This window comes from Bombina bombina, chromosome 1 (assembly GCF_027579735.1).
Source record: "Bombina bombina isolate aBomBom1 chromosome 1, aBomBom1.pri, whole genome shotgun sequence".
NCBI classification, from domain to species: Eukaryota; Metazoa; Chordata; class Amphibia; order Anura; family Bombinatoridae; genus Bombina; species Bombina bombina.
The window spans coordinates 1,537,421,000-1,537,440,142 of record NC_069499.1 but is presented as its reverse complement, the minus strand read 5'-3'; the positions used below and the strand labels follow the sequence as shown (position 1 = coordinate 1,537,440,142).

At 39.2% G+C, this 19,143-nt stretch overlaps 1 protein-coding gene across 1 annotated transcript in view; it reads left to right on the top strand.

The window, feature by feature from the left end:
- The window catches only part of LOC128654636 (myosin-3), a 156,585-nt gene that overhangs the window by 84,544 nt on the left and 52,898 nt on the right, over nt 1-19,143 (top strand). The window contains exons 22-25 of the mRNA XM_053708659.1: nt 3,191-3,446; nt 5,512-5,754; nt 5,957-6,133; nt 9,205-9,350. Of these exons, the coding sequence (XP_053564634.1) occupies nt 3,191-3,446; nt 5,512-5,754; nt 5,957-6,133; nt 9,205-9,350 (822 nt within the window). The remainder of the gene's footprint in view (nt 1-3,190; nt 3,447-5,511; nt 5,755-5,956; nt 6,134-9,204; nt 9,351-19,143) is intronic.

Here is a 19,143-nt window from a genome sequence, read left to right as displayed (position 1 = left end):
TACCGATCCACAAAGATCATCACCGGTATCTACGGTTTGCCTTCCTAGACAGGCACTACCAGTTTGTAGCTCTTCCATTCGGATTGGCTACGGCCCCAAGAATCTTCACAAAGATTCTAGGTGCCCTCCTGGCGGTACTAAGACCGCGAGGGATTTCGGTAGCTCCGTATCTAGACGACATTCTAATACAAGCTTCAAGCTTTCAAACTGCCAAGTCTCATACAGAGTTAGTTCTGGCATTTCTAAGGTCGCATGGATGGAAAGTGAACGAAAAGAAGAGTTCTCTTTTTCCTCTCACAAGAGTTCCATTCTTGGGGACTCTTATAGATTCTGTAGAAATGAAGATTTACCTGACAGAGGACAGGTTAACAAAACTTCAAGATGCATGCCGTGTCCTTCATTCCATTCAACACCCGTCAGTAGCTCAATGCATGGAGGTGATCGGCTTAATGGTAGCGGCAATGGACATAGTACCTTTTGCACGCCTACACCTCAGACCGCTGCAATTATGCATGCTAAGTCAGTGGAATGGGGATTACTCAGATTTGTCCCCTACTCTGAATCTGAATCAAGAGACCAGAAATTCTCTTCTATGGTGGCTTCATCGGCCACACCTGTCCAGGGGGATGCCATTCAGCAGGCCAGACTGGACAATTGTAACAACAGACGCCAGCCTACTAGGTTGGGGCGCTGTCTGGAATTCTCTGAAGGCTCAGGGATTATGGAATCAGGAGGAGAGTCTCCTTCCAATAAACATTCTGGAATTGAGAGCAGTTCTCAATGCCCTTCTGGCTTGGCCCCAATTAACAACTCGGGGGTTCATCAGGTTTCAGTCGGACAATATCACGACTGTAGCTTACATCAACCATCAGGGAGGGACAAAAAGCTCCCTAGCAATGATGGAAGTATCAAAGATAATTCGATGGGCAGAGTCTCACTCTTGCCACCTGTCAGCAATCCACATCCCGGGAGTGGAGAACTGGGAGGCGGATTTCTTGAGTCGCCAGACTTTTCATCCGGGGGAGTGGGAACTTCATCCGGAGGTCTTTGCCCAAATACTTCGACGTTGGGGCAAACCACAGATAGATCTCATGGCGTCTCGCCAGAACGCCAAGCTTCCTCACTACGGGTCCAGATCCAGGGATCCGGGAGCGGTTCTGATAGATGCTTTGACAGCACCTTGGAACTTCGGGATGGCTTATGTGTTTCCACCCTTCCCGCTGCTTCCTCGATTGATTGCCAAAATCAAACAGGAGAGAGCATCAGTGATTCTAATAGCACCTGCATGGCCACGCAGGACTTGGTATGCAGATCTAGTGGACATGTCATCCTGTCCGCCTTGGTCTCTACCTCTAAGACAGGACCTTCTGATACAGGGTCCGTTCAAACATCAAAATCTAACTTCTCTGAAGCTGACTGCTTGGAAATTGAACGCTTGATTTTATCAAAACGTGGTTTTTCTGAGTCGGTTATTGATACCCTGATACAGGCTAGGAAGCCTGTTACCAGAAAGATTTACCATAAAATATGGCGTAAATACCTATACTGGTGTGAATCCAAACGTTACTCCTGGAGTAAGGTTAGGATCTCTAGGATCTTGTCCTTTCTACAAGAGGGCTTAGAAAAGGGTTTATCGGCTAGTTCATTAAAGGGACAGATTTCAGCTCTGTCCATCTTGTTACACAGGCGTCTGTCAGAAAATCCAGACGTCCAGGCCTTTTGTCAGGCTTTAGCTAGGATCAAGCCTGTGTTTAAAGCTGTTGCTCCACCATGGAGTTTAAACTTAGTTCTTAACGTTTTACAGGGTGTTCCGTTTGAACCCCTTCATTCCATTGATATAAAATTGTTATCTTGGAAAGTTCTGTTTTTAATGGCTATTTCCTCGGCTCGAAGAGTCTCTGAGTTATCAGCATTACATTGTGATTCTCCTTATCTGATTTTTCACTCAGACAAGGTAGTTCTGCGTACTAAACCTGGGTTCTTACCTAAGGTAGTTACTAACAGGAATATCAATCAAGAGATTGTTGTTCCATCCTTGTGTCCAAATCCTTCTTCAAAGAAGGAACGTCTTCTACACAATCTGGATGTAGTTCGTGCCCTCAAGTTCTACTTGCAGGCAACTAAAGAGTTTCGTCAAACTTCTTCCCTGTTTGTCGTTTATTCTGGACAGAGGAGAGGTCAAAAAGCTTCTGCTACCTCTCTCTCTTTTTGGCTTCGTAGCATAATACGTTTAGCCTATGAGACTGCTGGACAGCAGCCTCCTGAAAGAATTACAGCCCACTCCACTAGAGCTGTGGCTTCCACTTGGGCCTTTAAGAATGAGGCCTCTGTTGAGCAGATTTGCAAGGCTGCAACTTGGTCTTCGCTTCATACTTTTTCCAAATTTTACAAATTTGATACTTTTGCTTCTTCGGAGGCTATTTTTGGGAGAAAGGTTCTTCAGGCAGTGGTTCCTTCTGTATAATGAGCCTGCCTATCCCTCCCGTCATCCGTGTACTTTTGCTTTGGTATTGGTATCCCAGAAGTAATGATGACCCGTGGACTGATCACACATAACAGAAGAAAACATAATTTATGCTTACCTGATAAATTCCTTTCTTCTGTTGTGTGATCAGTCCACGGCCCGCCCTGTTTTTAAGGCAGGTAAATATTTTTTAAAATTATACTCCAGTCACCACTTCACTCTTGGTTACTCCTTTCTCGTTGATTCTTGGTCGAATGACTGGGACTGACGTAGAGGGGAGGAGCTATATGCAGCTCTGCTGGGTGAATCCTCTTGCATTTCCTGTTGGGGAGGAGTTATATCCCAGAAGTAATGATGACCCGTGGACTGATCACACAACAGAAGAAAGGAATTTATCAGGTAAGCATAAATTATGTTTTTTTGCTAGTCTAAAAACTGACCGTGCCATTTTTGGTTCAGCACCCTGGATAGCGCTTGCTGAATTATGGGTACATTTAGCCATTAATCAGCAAGTGCTACCCAGGTGCTTAATCAAAAATGGGATGGCTCCTAAGCTTACATTCCTGCTTTTAAAAAAAGATACGAGAATGAAGAAAAATTGACAATAGGAGTAAATTAGAAAGTTGTTAAAACTGCTTGCTCTATCTGAATCATGAAAGAAAAAAATGTGGGTATCATATCCCTTTAACTCTGGTACAATGATCATGAAATCAATTTCACTTACAGGGAAGCCATTTTCTCCATCCAGTACAATATCCGCGCATTTATGAATGTCAAGCATTGGCCATGGATGAAACTGTATTTTAAGATAAAGCCTCTGCTCAGAAGCGCAGAGTCAGAGAAAGAAATGGCACTCATGAAAGAGGAGTTTGCAAAAACCAAGGAGGACCTGGCAAAGTCAGAGGCAAAAAGGAAGGAGATGGAGGAGAAAATGGTCAAACTTCTGCAAGAAAAGAATGATCTGCAGTTGCAAGTCCAGTCAGTGAGTATTGTGATATGGTTGTTCTGTGCCATCTGCTGGTGGTTGGGGATAATCCACATTTTCACTAAAAGTATGTTCATGAAGCAGACAAGCAAAAAAATAATGGATAAAATAAGATCAAAAAGGGTTACGCTAAAATGTTTTAATTAGTTATAAAACTAACAGGAAGTGTGTGCTTGATCATTATTATTATTATTCTTTATTTATAAAGCGCCAACAGATTCCGCAGTGCCTTCCATGGGTAAGGACAGTACAATATGAGACAACAGACAAAAATTAACAAACAAATACAGGGGGAATTGGGGGCCATGTTCCTGTGGGAACTTACAATCTAGATGGGTAGGAGGGTGAGAAACAGGATGTGGGGACTGCAAATGTGGGAATGATGTTAGTGTGGAGTTAGATGAGGGCAACTATTAGGCAAGTGGAATTAATTTGTTCGTGAGTTGGGTGATAAGCTTCTCTGAACAAAAAGGTCTTTAGGGAGCGTTTAAAGGAGGAGAGGTTGGGGGAAAGTCTGACAGCTCGAGGAAGTGCGTTCCAGAGGGTTGGTGCCGCACAAGAGAAATCCTGTAGTCTAGCATGGGAGGAGGTGATGGTAGAAGAAGCAAGGAGCAGATTATTGTTGGATCTTAGGGGGCGGGCTGGAGTATATTTGTTGATGAGTGAGGACAGGTAGGGGGGGCTGTATTGGTAAGGGCTTTGTAGGTCAGAGTGAGAATTTTGAATTTAATTCTGCAGTAAATAAGGAGCCAGTGAAGGGACTCACAGAGAGGTTCAGCAGATACAGAGCATCGGGAGAGATGGATTAGCCCAGCAGAGGTATTTAGAATGGATTGTAGGTGGAGAGACAAGAGAGAGGAAGCCCAGTTAGTAGGTTATTACAGTAGTCAAGCCGGGAAATTACTAGGGAATGGATTAGCTGTTTAGCAGTTTAAGCATTCAGAAAAGGACTAATTTTGGAAATATTGTGTAGGTGGTTGCGACAGGAGGAAGAAAGCAATTGGATGTGGGGTATGAAGGACAGATTGGAGTCAAGTGTAATTCCTAGGCAGCGGACTTGGGGTGATGGGGAGATAGTGGTGTTGCCAACAGTGATAGTAAAGTTAGAAACTTGAGTAGAATTAGATGGGGGGATTAGAAATAGCTCAGTCTTGGACATCTTGATTTTTAGATGGTGAGAGGCCATCCAGGAAGAAATGCCAGATAAGCAATCGCTGATGTGGGTAAGGACAGACAGATAGAGTGCAGGGGTGGATAGGTAGATCTGAGTATCATCAGCATAGAGGTATCATTAGGTATCATCATTAGGTATCATTTGTGTAGAAATTCTTAATGGCCTATAAAAATGACTTCCATACACCATTGCTTTATTTATTGGCAGTGGCACATTCCAGAAGCAAATACTTTCAAACTATTCTATAACTGAGCATAGTACTATGGTTTTTAAGAACCAGAAGTGATAGATTTTAAATTTCACTTTTTCAGATGTAACTTGGCCAATGTGATCAGATTAGTTGGAGAAGTAGTAGTATGGAGGGCATCACAGTCCCACACACTTATTTTTTTAATGCATTTATTTTACATTTTTAAGTGTCCTCCTGCCCTGTAATCAGCTGGGCTGAGACTCCTGGGGGATCCAGGATAAGGGAGTCACTTATGACATCCTGTAATAAAGCAGGATGGGAGACCAACCAAGCATGTGAATGCACAGCCTTGTGTTTTCTGGTGATGGGGGCTGCTCACACCAGGGCCTCCTCACTACCACCAATGTTGTCCCTCAGCAGAGCCCCCACCCATTCTACATACTGTGAGATTGTCATAAGAGCACCAAGTACTCTGTCACTCTTAGATACATCTAAGTCATTACACATCTGCAACATATGCATCTAAACCATGAAACATGTCACTCTTAGATACATCTAAGTCATTACACATCTGCAACATATGCATCTAAACCATGAAACATGCTCTTATTCTCTCTTCATTGGGTAAAGAATTGACTTTTGTGTTCCACTAAAAGTTCTTTATAGTAATTATGGAAACTTTGATCTTAACATTATAGGAATCAGAGAATTTGACAGATGCAGAAGAACGATGTGATCAGTTGATTAAAAGTAAAATCCAGATGGAAGCTAAGATGAAAGAACTAAATGAAAGGTTAGAGGATGAAGAAGAGTCCAACGCTGAGTTGACAGCAAAGAAGAGAAAGCTTGAGGACGAGTGCTCTGAACTGAAGAAAGATATAGATGACCTTGAGCTGACATTGGCTAAGGTTGAAAAGGAAAGACATGCCATTGAAAATAAGGTATCACATTGTGCTTCATTTATCATTTTCTGGGCGGTCAAGGTTTGCTCTCAGAAAACCTCCTCCGCCCAGCATCATGGCTTTGAATGCATAATTATAGCTAGCATTTATTTAGGTTGTAATGTTTCTTTAAAGCCCACAAGCCATTTTACATTAGTAGAGTATTTGTGCATAAACCAACTAATTGGTTCATACTAAATAGGTTAAAAACCTCACGGAGGAGATGGCAAGTTTGGATGAGACTATTGTCAAACTAACAAAAGAGAAGAAGGCTCTCCAAGAGGCCCACCAGCAAACCTTGGATGATCTCCAAGCTGAGGAGGACAAAGTGAACTCTTTGACCAAACTGAAAACTAAGTTGGAACAGCAAATAGATGATGTGAGTATCTTTGGTGGATTTGTATTTAAATAATGTAACATGTTTGTTGCAGTGTGGTCGCAATATAAGTATAACATGTTTAGATTAGCGATCACTTATATCAGGAATAAAAAAAAAGAATATTAAAAAACCTGCCAATTCCATAACAAACACGTTTTACACACTACAAAGTATAAAAAACGCACTTTGACAAAACTACTGTCTTTTATGAAATATTAATATCCAGAAAATGAAATCTTCCTATAAAAAAGAAAAAAGATCCCAAAAGCAAAAAACACAATTTTTAAAATCACGACAAATACATATTATAGCATTATATAATAAGACGCATATATAAATAAAACATAGTATATGGTAAGGTTTATTCTTCTTAGTTTTATTAACAGTGGAAATCGCAGACGTAACAAATATATATAGGCATTCAGTGCGAGTTTCATGGGCATTTCATTGAACAAGTATTTTAATGGGAAACTTCATCTTAGATGTGGCTTTTTATACTTTGAATACAAACCCCCCCCACACTAGTTTTGTTGGCAACCCTTTGCTGAAACTACGAACGAAGGCACATCACAGAACAGAGAGGATCCGTCTACTTTTTTTATAAATTGTCACCAGACCCACAGATTATGAGACTGACAAGGGCATAAAGGCAACTTCTCGCCCTTCTGACGATTCTTATATTATAATCGAGGCCTTAGAAAGATTGGACCATACTCTGGTTTAGTTAATTCACGTACCTAGTTAAAGCGGTTTAAGTTAACAAGGACATGAAACCAACATTTCTTTCTTGAATGATTGATGTAGATCTTAAAGTTTTATAAACTTTCCAATTTACTTCTAGTATTAAATTTACTTTTTATCCTTTGTTGAAAACCCTAGGTAGGCTCAAAAGCATGCATGTGTCTGGAGCAATATATGGCAGCAGTTTTGCAAGAAGGCTTTAAACAATTTTTTACATTATAAATCTATAAAATTGTATAAAGCATTTAGGCAAAACTGCTGCTATATATTGCTCCAGACGTATGCACACTACCAAGGTATATCCGTGTTTTAGTCACGTATATGCAAAAATACATTTTCAGTTCTGCCGAATCGATCTTTTTGAATATTTAAAATACTTCATATTTTGAATACTCTGCGCCCGTGCTGTTTTGTTTTTTTCTAGTTTAAATCAAAATGAATAGCGGCCATTCGGAGAGCATTTACATTCGTTTTCGCTAAACAAATGTAGTTGTTCCACTGCTACAGGTGAAAAAGTTCCCCTGTAGTGACTAAAATACTACGCTGGAGAGCCGCGATAACCTGCTCCTCTTCCTGCTCCTCTTCCTTATAGAGCCCCGGCCGCAATAACAGGAGGCTTAGTGTGGCAGCTCCCAGGACCTGCACTAAAAGACCTTCTCCCGCAGGCCCTAAAAGCCACCGCGCTAAGCCTCCTCTGGGGCTCTGTAAGGAAGAGGAGCAGGTTAGTCTAGTCCATGCTAGATCTGCATGTCAGATAGTGTGAGTACGCGATATCTAGGGATGGGCAAATGTTTCGCAACATTTGAAAAATGAAACAAATTTTAACACATTCGTTCGTTTTGAATTTCGAAAGTTTGTACAACATTCTAACATTCGTTTCATGTATTCGAATGATGCAATATTCAAAATAGAAAAATTTGAATTTATATATTTGTAATAGTATTTCTAATGCTTTCAATGTAATATTCAAATTATGCAATATTCGAATTAGAAAAATTTGAATTTATATATTTGTAATAGTATTTCTAATGCTTTCAATGTAATATTCAAATTATGCAATATTCAAATTAGAAACATTTGAATTGATATATTTGTAACTATTATGTATCAATTTACTAAATTCCCTACCACATGAACTATTGAACTTCTAAATAGTATTTGTTAAATCGAATGTTACATTCGAAATTTCGAATGTGGACATTCGATCTAATTATGAACATTCAAATTTGAAAGTGAAATTTGAAAACTGTAAATAGCATTCGATTATAGAATTTTTGAGAATATTCGTTCTTGTCAACAGTCGATTATGTAAATCGAATTTCTACAATAACATTCGAATTCGAATATAAACACATTCGCCCATTTCTAGCTATATCCCTTATATGATAGAGTTCTAAAATTTATGTACTGTAGTTGTTCATGTACTTCTGTGCTACACTACTTATAATAATGTTTTCACGTCATGTCTCAAAAAGAACAACATTTTACAGCGATATTTTGGATTGAGCTGAAGCTCAACGCTTAATTCACTGCTTGTGATACAAGCGCAATAAGTGTAGGATAAGGAACGCTTAAAAAGTTTTGCCTGCGTTAAGATGCGCAAGGTTAAATATTTTAACCATTTAGATTATGCATTATTCTTAGCATGAGAACGATCGCACACTTGGTTGCACTCCTCTGGCTCCATTTGTAGTCTAGCCCCTTCGTTCTCATCCTGTGGTACATTTACTCCTGGGGGTATCTAGAGCATTAAAAACAGGTACTCAAGGACTTGCCCTTTTCTTATGTTTCTAAGATATACTCTCAAGCACCTCTAACATCCTGGGCTGGAGACCTTCTCTCTCACTGTGACTGACTAATATGTGTTTTATGGTTTTCTCTGTAAGTGTCTTTCTTTATTATTTATTGCTCTATTATTTCCAGATATTTACTGCATTTGCAGTCAGTAAAACTGGATTTTAACATAAATTCCTGGAAGCAGAAACATATATCTGGTATAAATGTTTCACTTTCTGTGGTATGCAGAATTGCCTCCAAGTTTTGTAACCTATTAATATTTACTTTTTACACTTCTGGGTACCTAGAGCAAAAAATGATGCATGTAGGGGTATGTGCTATAAAAAAAAAAGGTGACAACCAGTAGTCATGCCCAAAATCATTTCAAATCTAACCTAGGACCTTAAGCTTCTCTTGGTCACCAAACATTAATGAATGTTGTCCAACAATTTGATACTGCATCCAAATCTTTAATGTTAAATAAGCAATTCTAATGAGAAATCAACTATCCAACATTTTGCTAATCACAGATATGCACTGACTCTATTTTGTAGCTACAAGGATCCTTGGAACAAGAGAAGAAATTACGTATGGATTATGAAAGGTCCAAAAGGAAGCTTGAGGGAGACTTGAAGCTGGCACAAGATTCTATTATGGATTTAGAGAATGATAGACAACAAATGGACGAAAAACTAAAAAAGTATGTGATTATTAAAAAAAAATCTTTGTGTACAGATACTGATTGCTTTATTGTTAGTTAGTTAGTTAAATCTTAGAGGTATCATCAGAATAATGGTAGAAATCTAGAGAAACTGGCTACAATATTTAAGTTAACCAGCAGAGAATTTAAATAGATATTTTTATATATGCATAGTATATATTAGCAATTAATAACTGCATTACCTATGATCAGCATAAAAATAATGTTTTAATTTTTTTTATTGAAAAACCTCTTCCCCCACATATTCAATGCCTATTCCTGCAAGTGGACCCAAATGAGAGCATTATCCACAGTGAGAAAGATGTTGTCAGGGGCCTACATATATAAGCGCAGCTGGCCATAGGAAACCTTGTAAGAGCTCAGGGGTAGTTAGACTATTGCAATAACTGGAAACTATAAAGACAGGAGATTTTCCTCCTTGCAAATTATACAGACGGACAGATTGGGGAGAATAAGAGGTTACCAATTACAAAGGTGTTTATAGGGCAGTAAACAACTTGAGATGGTAATTTAAAGTTTCTGGTTATATATAATAAAAAATAACTTTATTGTATACTTTCATTATATATTGTGCCTAAAAGTTGTGGATTGGCCGCTAGCAGGGGGTGTCAATCAACCCGATCGTATTTTATCGGGTTGATTTCTGTCCGCGGCCTCAGAGCAGTTATGGAGCAGCCCCTAAGAGTGGAGCACTAACAGTTACGCAAGAGCAAAAAGGGGATTATCATGGGTGTTTGCATGAGTCTGGTTTTTGCTCGTATTACAAGTTGAAAGTTAATGCAATCGCTTTATTGCAATTGAAGTTAACGCGCGTCAGAAAAGCGCGACCTCAGACCTCTTGTTAACTGTTTTGCAAAACATCAAAAATACATTACAAAGCACAGTTGCACTTATAATAACACCATCTAATAAAAAATATAATAAAAAAAATCGCACAACAAAGTTATAAGGGCTCAAAGATATGAGGTCTCAGGCAGACAAAGGGCTTTAACATACAGAAATATACATATATATGTCTAAATATGTATATGAATGTGTGTGTGTGTGTATATATATATATATATTTATGTTTATATATGTGTACATATGTATGGATATGTGTTTATATGTATTTACAGGTATATACACATATAAACACATAAATACACATGTATACATACTTGAGGCCTAGATTTGGAGTTCGGCGGTAGCCGTCAAAACCAGCGTTAGAGGCTCCTAACGCTGGTTTTGGCCGCCCGCTGGTATTTGGAGTCAGTGATTAAAGGGTCTAACGCTCACTTTTCAGCCGCGACTTTTCCATACCGCAGATCCCCCTACGCCATTTGCGTAGCCTATCTTTTCAATGGGATCTTTCTAACGCCGGTATTTAGAGTCGTTTCTGAAGTGAGCGTTAGAGCTCTAACGACAAGATTCCAGCCGCAGGAAAATAGCAGGAGTTAAGAGCTTTCTGGCTAACGCCGGTTCATAAAGCTCTTAACTACTGTACCCTAAAGTACACTAACACCCATAAACTACCTATGTACCCCTAAACCGAGGTCCCCCCACATCTCCGCCACTCGATTACAATTTTTAACCCCTAATCTGCCGACCGCCACCTACGTTATACTTATGTACCCCTAATCTGCTGCCCCTAACCCCGCCGACCCCTATATTATATTTATTAACCCCTAACTTTCCCCCCACAACGTCGCCGCCAGCTACTTAAAATAATTAACCCCTAATCTTCCGACCGCAAATCGCCGCCACCTACGTTATCCCTATGTACCCCTAATCTGCTGCCCTAACATCGCCGACCCCTATATTATATTTATTAACCCCTAATCTGCCCCCCTCAACGTCGCAGACACCTGCCTACATTTATTAACCCCTAATCTGCCGAGCGGACCTGAGCGCTACTATAATAAAGTTATGAACCCCTAATCCGCCTCACTAACCCTATCATAAATAGTATTAACCCCTAATCTGCCCTCCCTAACATCGCCGACACCTACCTTCAATTATTAACCCCTAATCTGCCGAGCGGAGCTCACCGCTATTCTAATAAATTGATTAACCCCTAAAGCTAAGTCTAACCCTAACACTAACACCCCCCTAAGTTAAATATAATTTTTATCTAACGAAATAAATTAACTCTTATTAAATAACTTATTCCTATTTAAAGCTAAATACTTACCTGTAAAATAAATCCTAATATAGCTACAATATAAATTATAATTATATTATAGCTATTTTAGGATTAATATTTATTTTACAGGCAACTTTGTAATTATTTTAACCAGGTACAATAGCTATTAAATAGTTAAGAACTATTTAATACTTACCTAGTTAAAATAATAACAAATTTACCTGTAAAATAAATCCTAACCTAAGATATAATTAAACCTAACACTACCCTATCAATAAAATAATTAAATAAACTACCTACAATTACCTACAATTAACCTAACACTACACTATCAATAAATTAATTAAACACAATTCCTACAAATAAATACAATTAAATAAACTAGCTAAAGTACAAAAAATAAAAAAGAACTAAGTTACAGAAAATAAAAAAATATTTACAAACATAAGAAAAATATTACAACAATTTTAAACTAATTACACCTACTCTAAGCCCCCTAATAAAATAACAAAGCCCCCCAAAATAAAAAATTCCCTACCCTATTCTAAATTAAAAAAATTACAAGCTCTTTTACCTTACCAGCCCTGAACAGGGCCCTTTGCGGGGCATGCCCCAAGAATTTCAGCTCTTTTGCCTGTAAAAGAATAAATACAATACCCCCCCCCAACATTACAACCCACCACCCACATACCCCTAATCTAACCCAAACCCCCCTTAAATAAACCTAACACTAAGCCCCTGAAGATCTTCCTACCTTGTCTTCACCATACCAGGTTCACCGATCCGTCCTGAAGAGCTCCTCCGATGTCCTGATCCAAGCCCAAGCGGGGGCTGAAGAGGTCCATGATCCGGTCAAAGTCTTCATCCAAGCGGGGCAGAAGAGGATCTTCCATCCGATTGAAGTCATCATCCAGGCGGCATCTTCTATGGTCTTCCATCCAGAGCGAAGCGGCAGGATCCAGAAGACCTCCAGCGCGGAACATCCATCCGGACCGACGACTGAACGACGAATGACTGTTCCTTTAAGGGACGTCATCCAAGATGGCGTCCCTCGAATTCCGATTGGCTGATAGGATTCTATCAGCCAATCGGAATTAAGGTAGGAATTTTCTGATTGGCTGATGGAATCAGCCAATCAGAATCTAGTTCAATCCGATTGGCTGATCCAATCAGCCAATCAGATTGAGCTCGCATTCTATTGGCTGTTCCGATCAGCCAATAGAATGCGAGCTCAATCTGATTGGCTGATTGGATCGGCCAATCGGATTGAACTAGATTCTGATTGGCTGATTCCATTAGCCAATCAGAAAATTCCTACCTTAATTCCGATTGGCTGATAGAATCCTATCAGCCAATCGGAATTCGAGGGACGCCATCTTGGATGACGTCCCTTAAAGGAACAGTCATTCATCGTTCAGTCGTCGGTCCGGATGGATGTTCCGCGCTGGAGGTCTTCTGGATCCTGCCGCTTTGCTCCGGATGGAAGACCATAGAAGATGCCGCCTGGATGATGACTTCAATCAGATGGAAGATCCTCTTCTGCCCCGCTTGGATGAAGACTTTGACCGGATCATGGACCTCTTCAGCCCCCGCTTGGGCTTGGATCAGGACATCGGAGGAGCTCTTCAGGACGGATCGGTGAACCTGGTATGGTGAAGACAAGGTAGGAAGATCTTCAGGGGCTTAGTGTTAGGTTTATTTAAGGGGGGTTTGGGTTAGATTAGGGGTATGTGGGTGGTGGGTTGTAATGTTGGGGGGGGGGGTATTTATTCTTTTACAGGCAAAAGAGCTGAAATTCTTGGGGCATGCCCCGCAAAGGGCCCTGTTCAGGGCTGGTAAGGTAAAAGAGCTTGTAATTTTTTTAATTTAGAATAGGGTAGGGAATTTTTTATTTTGGGGGGCTTTGTTATTTTATTAGGGGGCTTAGAGTAGGTGTAATTAGTTTAAAATTGTTGTAATATTTTTCTTATGTTTGTAAATATTTTTTTATTTTCTGTAACTTAGTTCTTTTTTATTTTTTGTACTTTAGCTAGTTTATTTAATTGTATTTATTTGTAGGAATTGTGTTTAATTAATTTATTGATAGTGTAGTGTTAGGTTAATTGTAGGTAATTGTAGGTAGTTTATTTAATTATTTTATTGATAGGGTAGTGTTAGGTTTAATTATATCTTAGGTTAGGATTTATTTTACAGGTAAATTTGTTATTATTTTAACTAGGTAACTATTAAATAGTTCTTAACTATTTAATAGCTATTGTACCTGGTTAAAATAATTACAAAGTTGCCTGTAAAATAAATATTAATCCTAAAATAGCTATAATATAATTATAATTTTTATTGTAGCTATATTAGGATTTATTTTACAGGTAAGTATTTAGCTTTAAATAGGAATAAGTTATTTAATAAGAGTTAATTTATTTCGTTAGATAAAAATTATATTTAACTTAGGGGGGTGTTAGTGTTAGGGTTAGACTTAGCTTTAGGGGTTAATCAATTTATTAGAATAGCGGTGAGCTCCGGTCGGCAGATTAGGGGTTAATAATTGAAGTTAGGTGTCGGCGATGTTAGGGAGGGCAGATTAGGGGTTAATACTATTTATGATAGGGTTAGTGAGGCGGGTTAGGGGTTCATAACTTTATTATAGTAGCGCTCAGGTCCGCTCGGCAGATTAGGGGTTAATAAGTGTAGGCAGGTGTCGGCGACGTTGAGGGGGGCAGATTAGGGGTTAATAAATATAATATAGGGGTCGGCGGGGTTAGGGCAGCAGATTAGGGGTACATAGGGATAACGTAGGTGGCGGCGGTTTACGGAGCGGCAGATTAGGGGTTAAAAAAAATATGCAGGGGTCAGCGATAGCGGCGGCGGCAGATTAGGGGTTAATAAGTGTAAGGTTAGGGGTGTTTAGACTCGGGGTACATGTTAGAGTGTTAGGTGCAGACGTAGGAAGTGTTTTTTTGCAGGTGTTAGGTTTTTTTCCAGCTCAAACAGTCCCATTGTTTCCTATGGGAGAATCGTGCACGAGCACGTTTTTGAGGCCGGCCGCGTCCGTAAGCAACTCTGGTATCGAGAGTTGCATTTGCGGTAAAAATGCTCTACGCTCCTTTTTTGGAGCCTAACGCAGCATTTGATTAAACTCTCGATACCAGAGTTAAATTTATGGTGCGGCCAGAAAAAAGCCCGCGGAGCATTAACAGCCCTTTTACCGCCGAACTCCAAATCTAGGCCATAGACAATTAAATAAGTGCATTGGAGCTCTTGCAGTTAAGTAGCTGAAAACATGTAAAAATATATTTATGAGATATTTATAGTTAATAAAGTTTTATATTGTGTATTTACTGTAAATATTTCACATTTCAATGATCTGCACATAGGGGAAAATGTTCAATGTATTTTTAAAGTCCTATATATATTTGTATATATCCATTGACTTCTATGCGGGAATAGGTTATCGCACACGTGATATTGTAAGTTCAGCTTTTTACTCATGTTGGGTTAGCGCGAGAGCGAAAACAGTTTACTTTCAACTTGTAATAATACATTTAGGGCCAAATTACAAGTCGAGCGGGATTTACTGCTTCTGCTAGAGCGCTTATTGCGCTAGAAGTAATAATTTTGTGCGCATCGGGTTGCGCTTGTATTATGATTTGAAAGTAAAAATTTACTGCACTAACGCTAACCTGACATGCACAAACAGCTTACTTCTAGCGCAATAAGACTCTTCTAGCGCAAAAATAACCTCTTCCCTCATAGAAGTCAATGGAGATAAAAAGTGGGAAAAAATACTAACATCCAACTCGCGCGTTAACCCAAACTCATATTCTCATATGCGCCAACCCAACATGAAAATATTAATATTTCACATTCCAATGTTCTGCACATGGCAGAATATGTTCTATTTATTCATAAATGCATCTATATATATATATATATATATATATAAAATGGTATTTTTGTACTCTTCATATTTATACCTATATATATATATATATATATATATATATATATATATATATATATATATATATATATATACAGTATATATATATAACACACAGAGAAAGTCCAGCAGTCACTTACAAGCTCTCAGCTAAGATTTAAAAGCAAAAATGGAAAGGTTAGTTACCGCATTTGGCCAAATGGGACAAGCCCAGGTACCACGTCAAGGTCCTTTCCAATACCTGGGACCCTAAAACAGCCACACAATGTAAGCTCTCAAATGCAAACAAACTGGGAACAAGGGAAGGGTGCACAGGCTTATGTAATCACCCTAGACATATACAAAACACGGAAGGGGACTGCATTCTCATACCGGACCGGGTACACCTCCCATGACCCTGTAACATGCTCAGCCCTGGGTGCTCACGGGCACTCACAGGAAGCTGTGCTGTCCTCAGAGTCACAGGTAGTTAACCCCAGACAGGTCTGGGTGCAAGAACCATAGGGAAACTTACAAAACAAATTAATACAACACACAGAGAAAGTCAGGCACTCACTTACAAGCTCTCAGCTAAGATTTAAAAGAAAAAATTGAAAGGTTAGTTACCACATTTGGCCAAATGGGACAAGCCCAGGTACCACGTCAAGGTCCTTTCCAATACCTGGGACCCTAAAACAGTCACACAATGCAAGCTCTCAAATGCAAACAAACTGGGAACAAGGGAAGGGTGCACAGGCTTATGTAATCACCCTAGACATATACAAAACATGGAAGGGGACTGCACTCTCATACCGGACCGTGTACACATCCCATAACCCTGTAACATGCTAAGCCCTGGGTGCTCACGGGAACTCACAGGAAGCTGTGCTGTCCCCAGAGTCATAGGCAGTTAACCCCAGACAGGCATTGTGTGGCTGTTTTAGGGTCCCAGGTATTGGAAAGAACCTTGATGTGGTACCTGGGCTTGTCCCATTTGGCCAAATGCGGTAACTAACCTTACATTTTTGCTTTTAAATCTTAGCTGAGAGCTTGTAAGTGAGTGCTGGACTTTCTCTGTGTGTTATATTAATTTGTTTTGTAATTTTCCCTATGGTTCTTGCACCCAGACCTGTCTGGGGTTAACTGCCTGTGACTCTGGGGATAGCACAGCTTCCTGTGAGTGCCCGTGAGCACCCAGGGCTGACATGTTACAGGGTCATGGGATGTGTACCGGTCCGGTATGAGAGTGCAGTCCCCTTCCGTGTTTTGTATATACAGTATATATACTGTATATATATATATATATATATATATATATATACGATTATATGTAGGTATAAATATATATATACAGTATATATATATATATATATATATATATATATATATATATATATATATATATATATATATATATATATAAAAGAATAGCTCTTTAGAAATACATGTGCAGAATGTGCAGAACATTGGAATGTAAAACATTTACAGTAAATACATATCATGACACTTTATTAAAGGGACATAATACTCATATGCTAAATCACTTGAAACTGATGCAGTATAACTGTAAAAAGCTGACAGGAAAATATCACCTGAGCATCTCTATGTAAAAAAGGAAGATAATTTACCTCACAATCTCCTCAGCTCAGCAGAGTAAGTTCTGTGTAAAAAGTTATACTCAGCTGCTGCCCAGCTGCAGGTAAAAAAAATAAAAAATGAAGAAATGAACAGCAGCCAATCAGCATCAGCAGTACTGAGGTAATGAACTCTTTTACTGTGATCTCATGAGATTTGACTTAACTCTTATGAGATTTCATTGTAAACTTCCCTAATCGGAATAGGGAAATAATATGAGAGTGCACGAGGCTCATCGTTTCAGCTGTCCCAGGACAGACATACTAATTTGCTGCTTAGAAATCCTTTACAATGGGATGTGGCTACTGAGGAACTTTTGAGGTAAAATATCTTTCTTTTTTACATAGAGATGTTCAGGTGATATTTTCTAGTCAGCTTTTTACAGCTATGCTGCATCACTTTCAAGTGTTTAAACATTTGGGTATTATGGCCCTTTACAAATAAACATGGCAGAAATATGTTTTTACATGTTTTCATCTTCTTAATTGCCCAGGGCTCTGATGCACTTCTATATATGTGTATATATATATATATATGTAAATACATATACACACATATTAATACATATGTACACATATAAATACATATATACACACACATATATATATATATATATATATATATATATATATATATATATATATATATATATATACAGGGAGTGCAGAATTATTAGGCAAGTTGTATTTTTGAGGATTAATTTTATTATTGAACAACAACCATGTTCTCAATGAACCCAAAAAACTCATTAATATCAAAGCTGAATAGTTTTGGAAGTAGTTTTTAGTTTGTTTTTAGTTATAGCTATTTTAGGGGGATATCTGTGTGTGCAGGTGACTATTACTGTGCATAATTATTAGGCAACCTAACAAAAAACAAATATATACCCATTTCAATTATTTATTTTTACCAGTGAAACCAATATAACATCTCAACATTCACAAATATACATTTCTGACATTCAAAAACAAAACAAAAACAAATCAGTGACCAATATAGCCACCTTTCTTTGCAAGGACACTCAAAAGCCTGCCATCCATGGATTCTGTCAGTGTTTTGATCTGTTCACCATCAACATTGCGTGCAGCAGCAACCACAGCCTCCCAGACACTGTTCAGAGAGGTGTACTGTTTTCCCTCCTTGTAAATCTCACATTTGATGATGGACCACAGGTTCTCAATGGGGTTCAGATCAGGTGAACAAGGAGGCCATGTCATTAGATTTTCTTCTTTTATACCCTTTCTTGCCAGCCACGCTGTGGAGTACTTGGACGCGTGTGATAGAGCATTGTCCTGCATGAAAATCATGTTTTTCTTGAAGGATGCAGACTTCTTCCTGTACCACTGCTTGAAGAAGGTGTCTTCCAGAAACTGGCAGTAGGACTGGGAGTTGAGCTTGACTCCATCCTCAACCCAAAAAGGCCCCACAAGCTCATCTTTGATGATACCAGCCCAAACCAGTACTCCACTTCCACCTTGCTGGCGTCTGAGTCGGACTGGAGCTCTCTGCCCTTTATCAATCCAGCCACGGGCCCATCCATCTGGCCCATCAAGACTCACTCTCATTTCATCAGTCCATAAAACCTTAGAAAAATCAGTCTTGAGATATTTCTTGGCCCAGTCTTGACGTTTCAGCTTGTGTGTCTTGTTCAGTGGTGGTCGTCTTTCAGCCTTTCTTACCTTGGCCATGTCTCTGAGTATTGCACACCTTGTGCTTTTGGGCACTCCAGTGATGTTGCAGCTCTGAAATATGGCCAAACTGGTGGCAAGTGGCATCTTGGCAGCTGCACGCTTGACTTTTCTCGGTTCATGGGAAGTTATTTTGCGCCTTGGTTTTTCCACACGCTTCTTGCGACCCTGTTGACTATTTTGAATGAAACGCTTGATTGTTCGATGATCACGCTTCAGAAGCTTTGCAATTTTAAGAGTGCTGCATCCCTCTGCAAGATATGTCACTATTTTTTACTTTTCTGAGCCTGTCAAGTCCTTCTTTTGACCCATTTTGCCAAAGGAAAGGAAGTTGCCTAATAATTATGCACACCTGATATAGGGTGTTGATGTCATTAGACCACACCCCTTCTCATTACAGAGATGCAC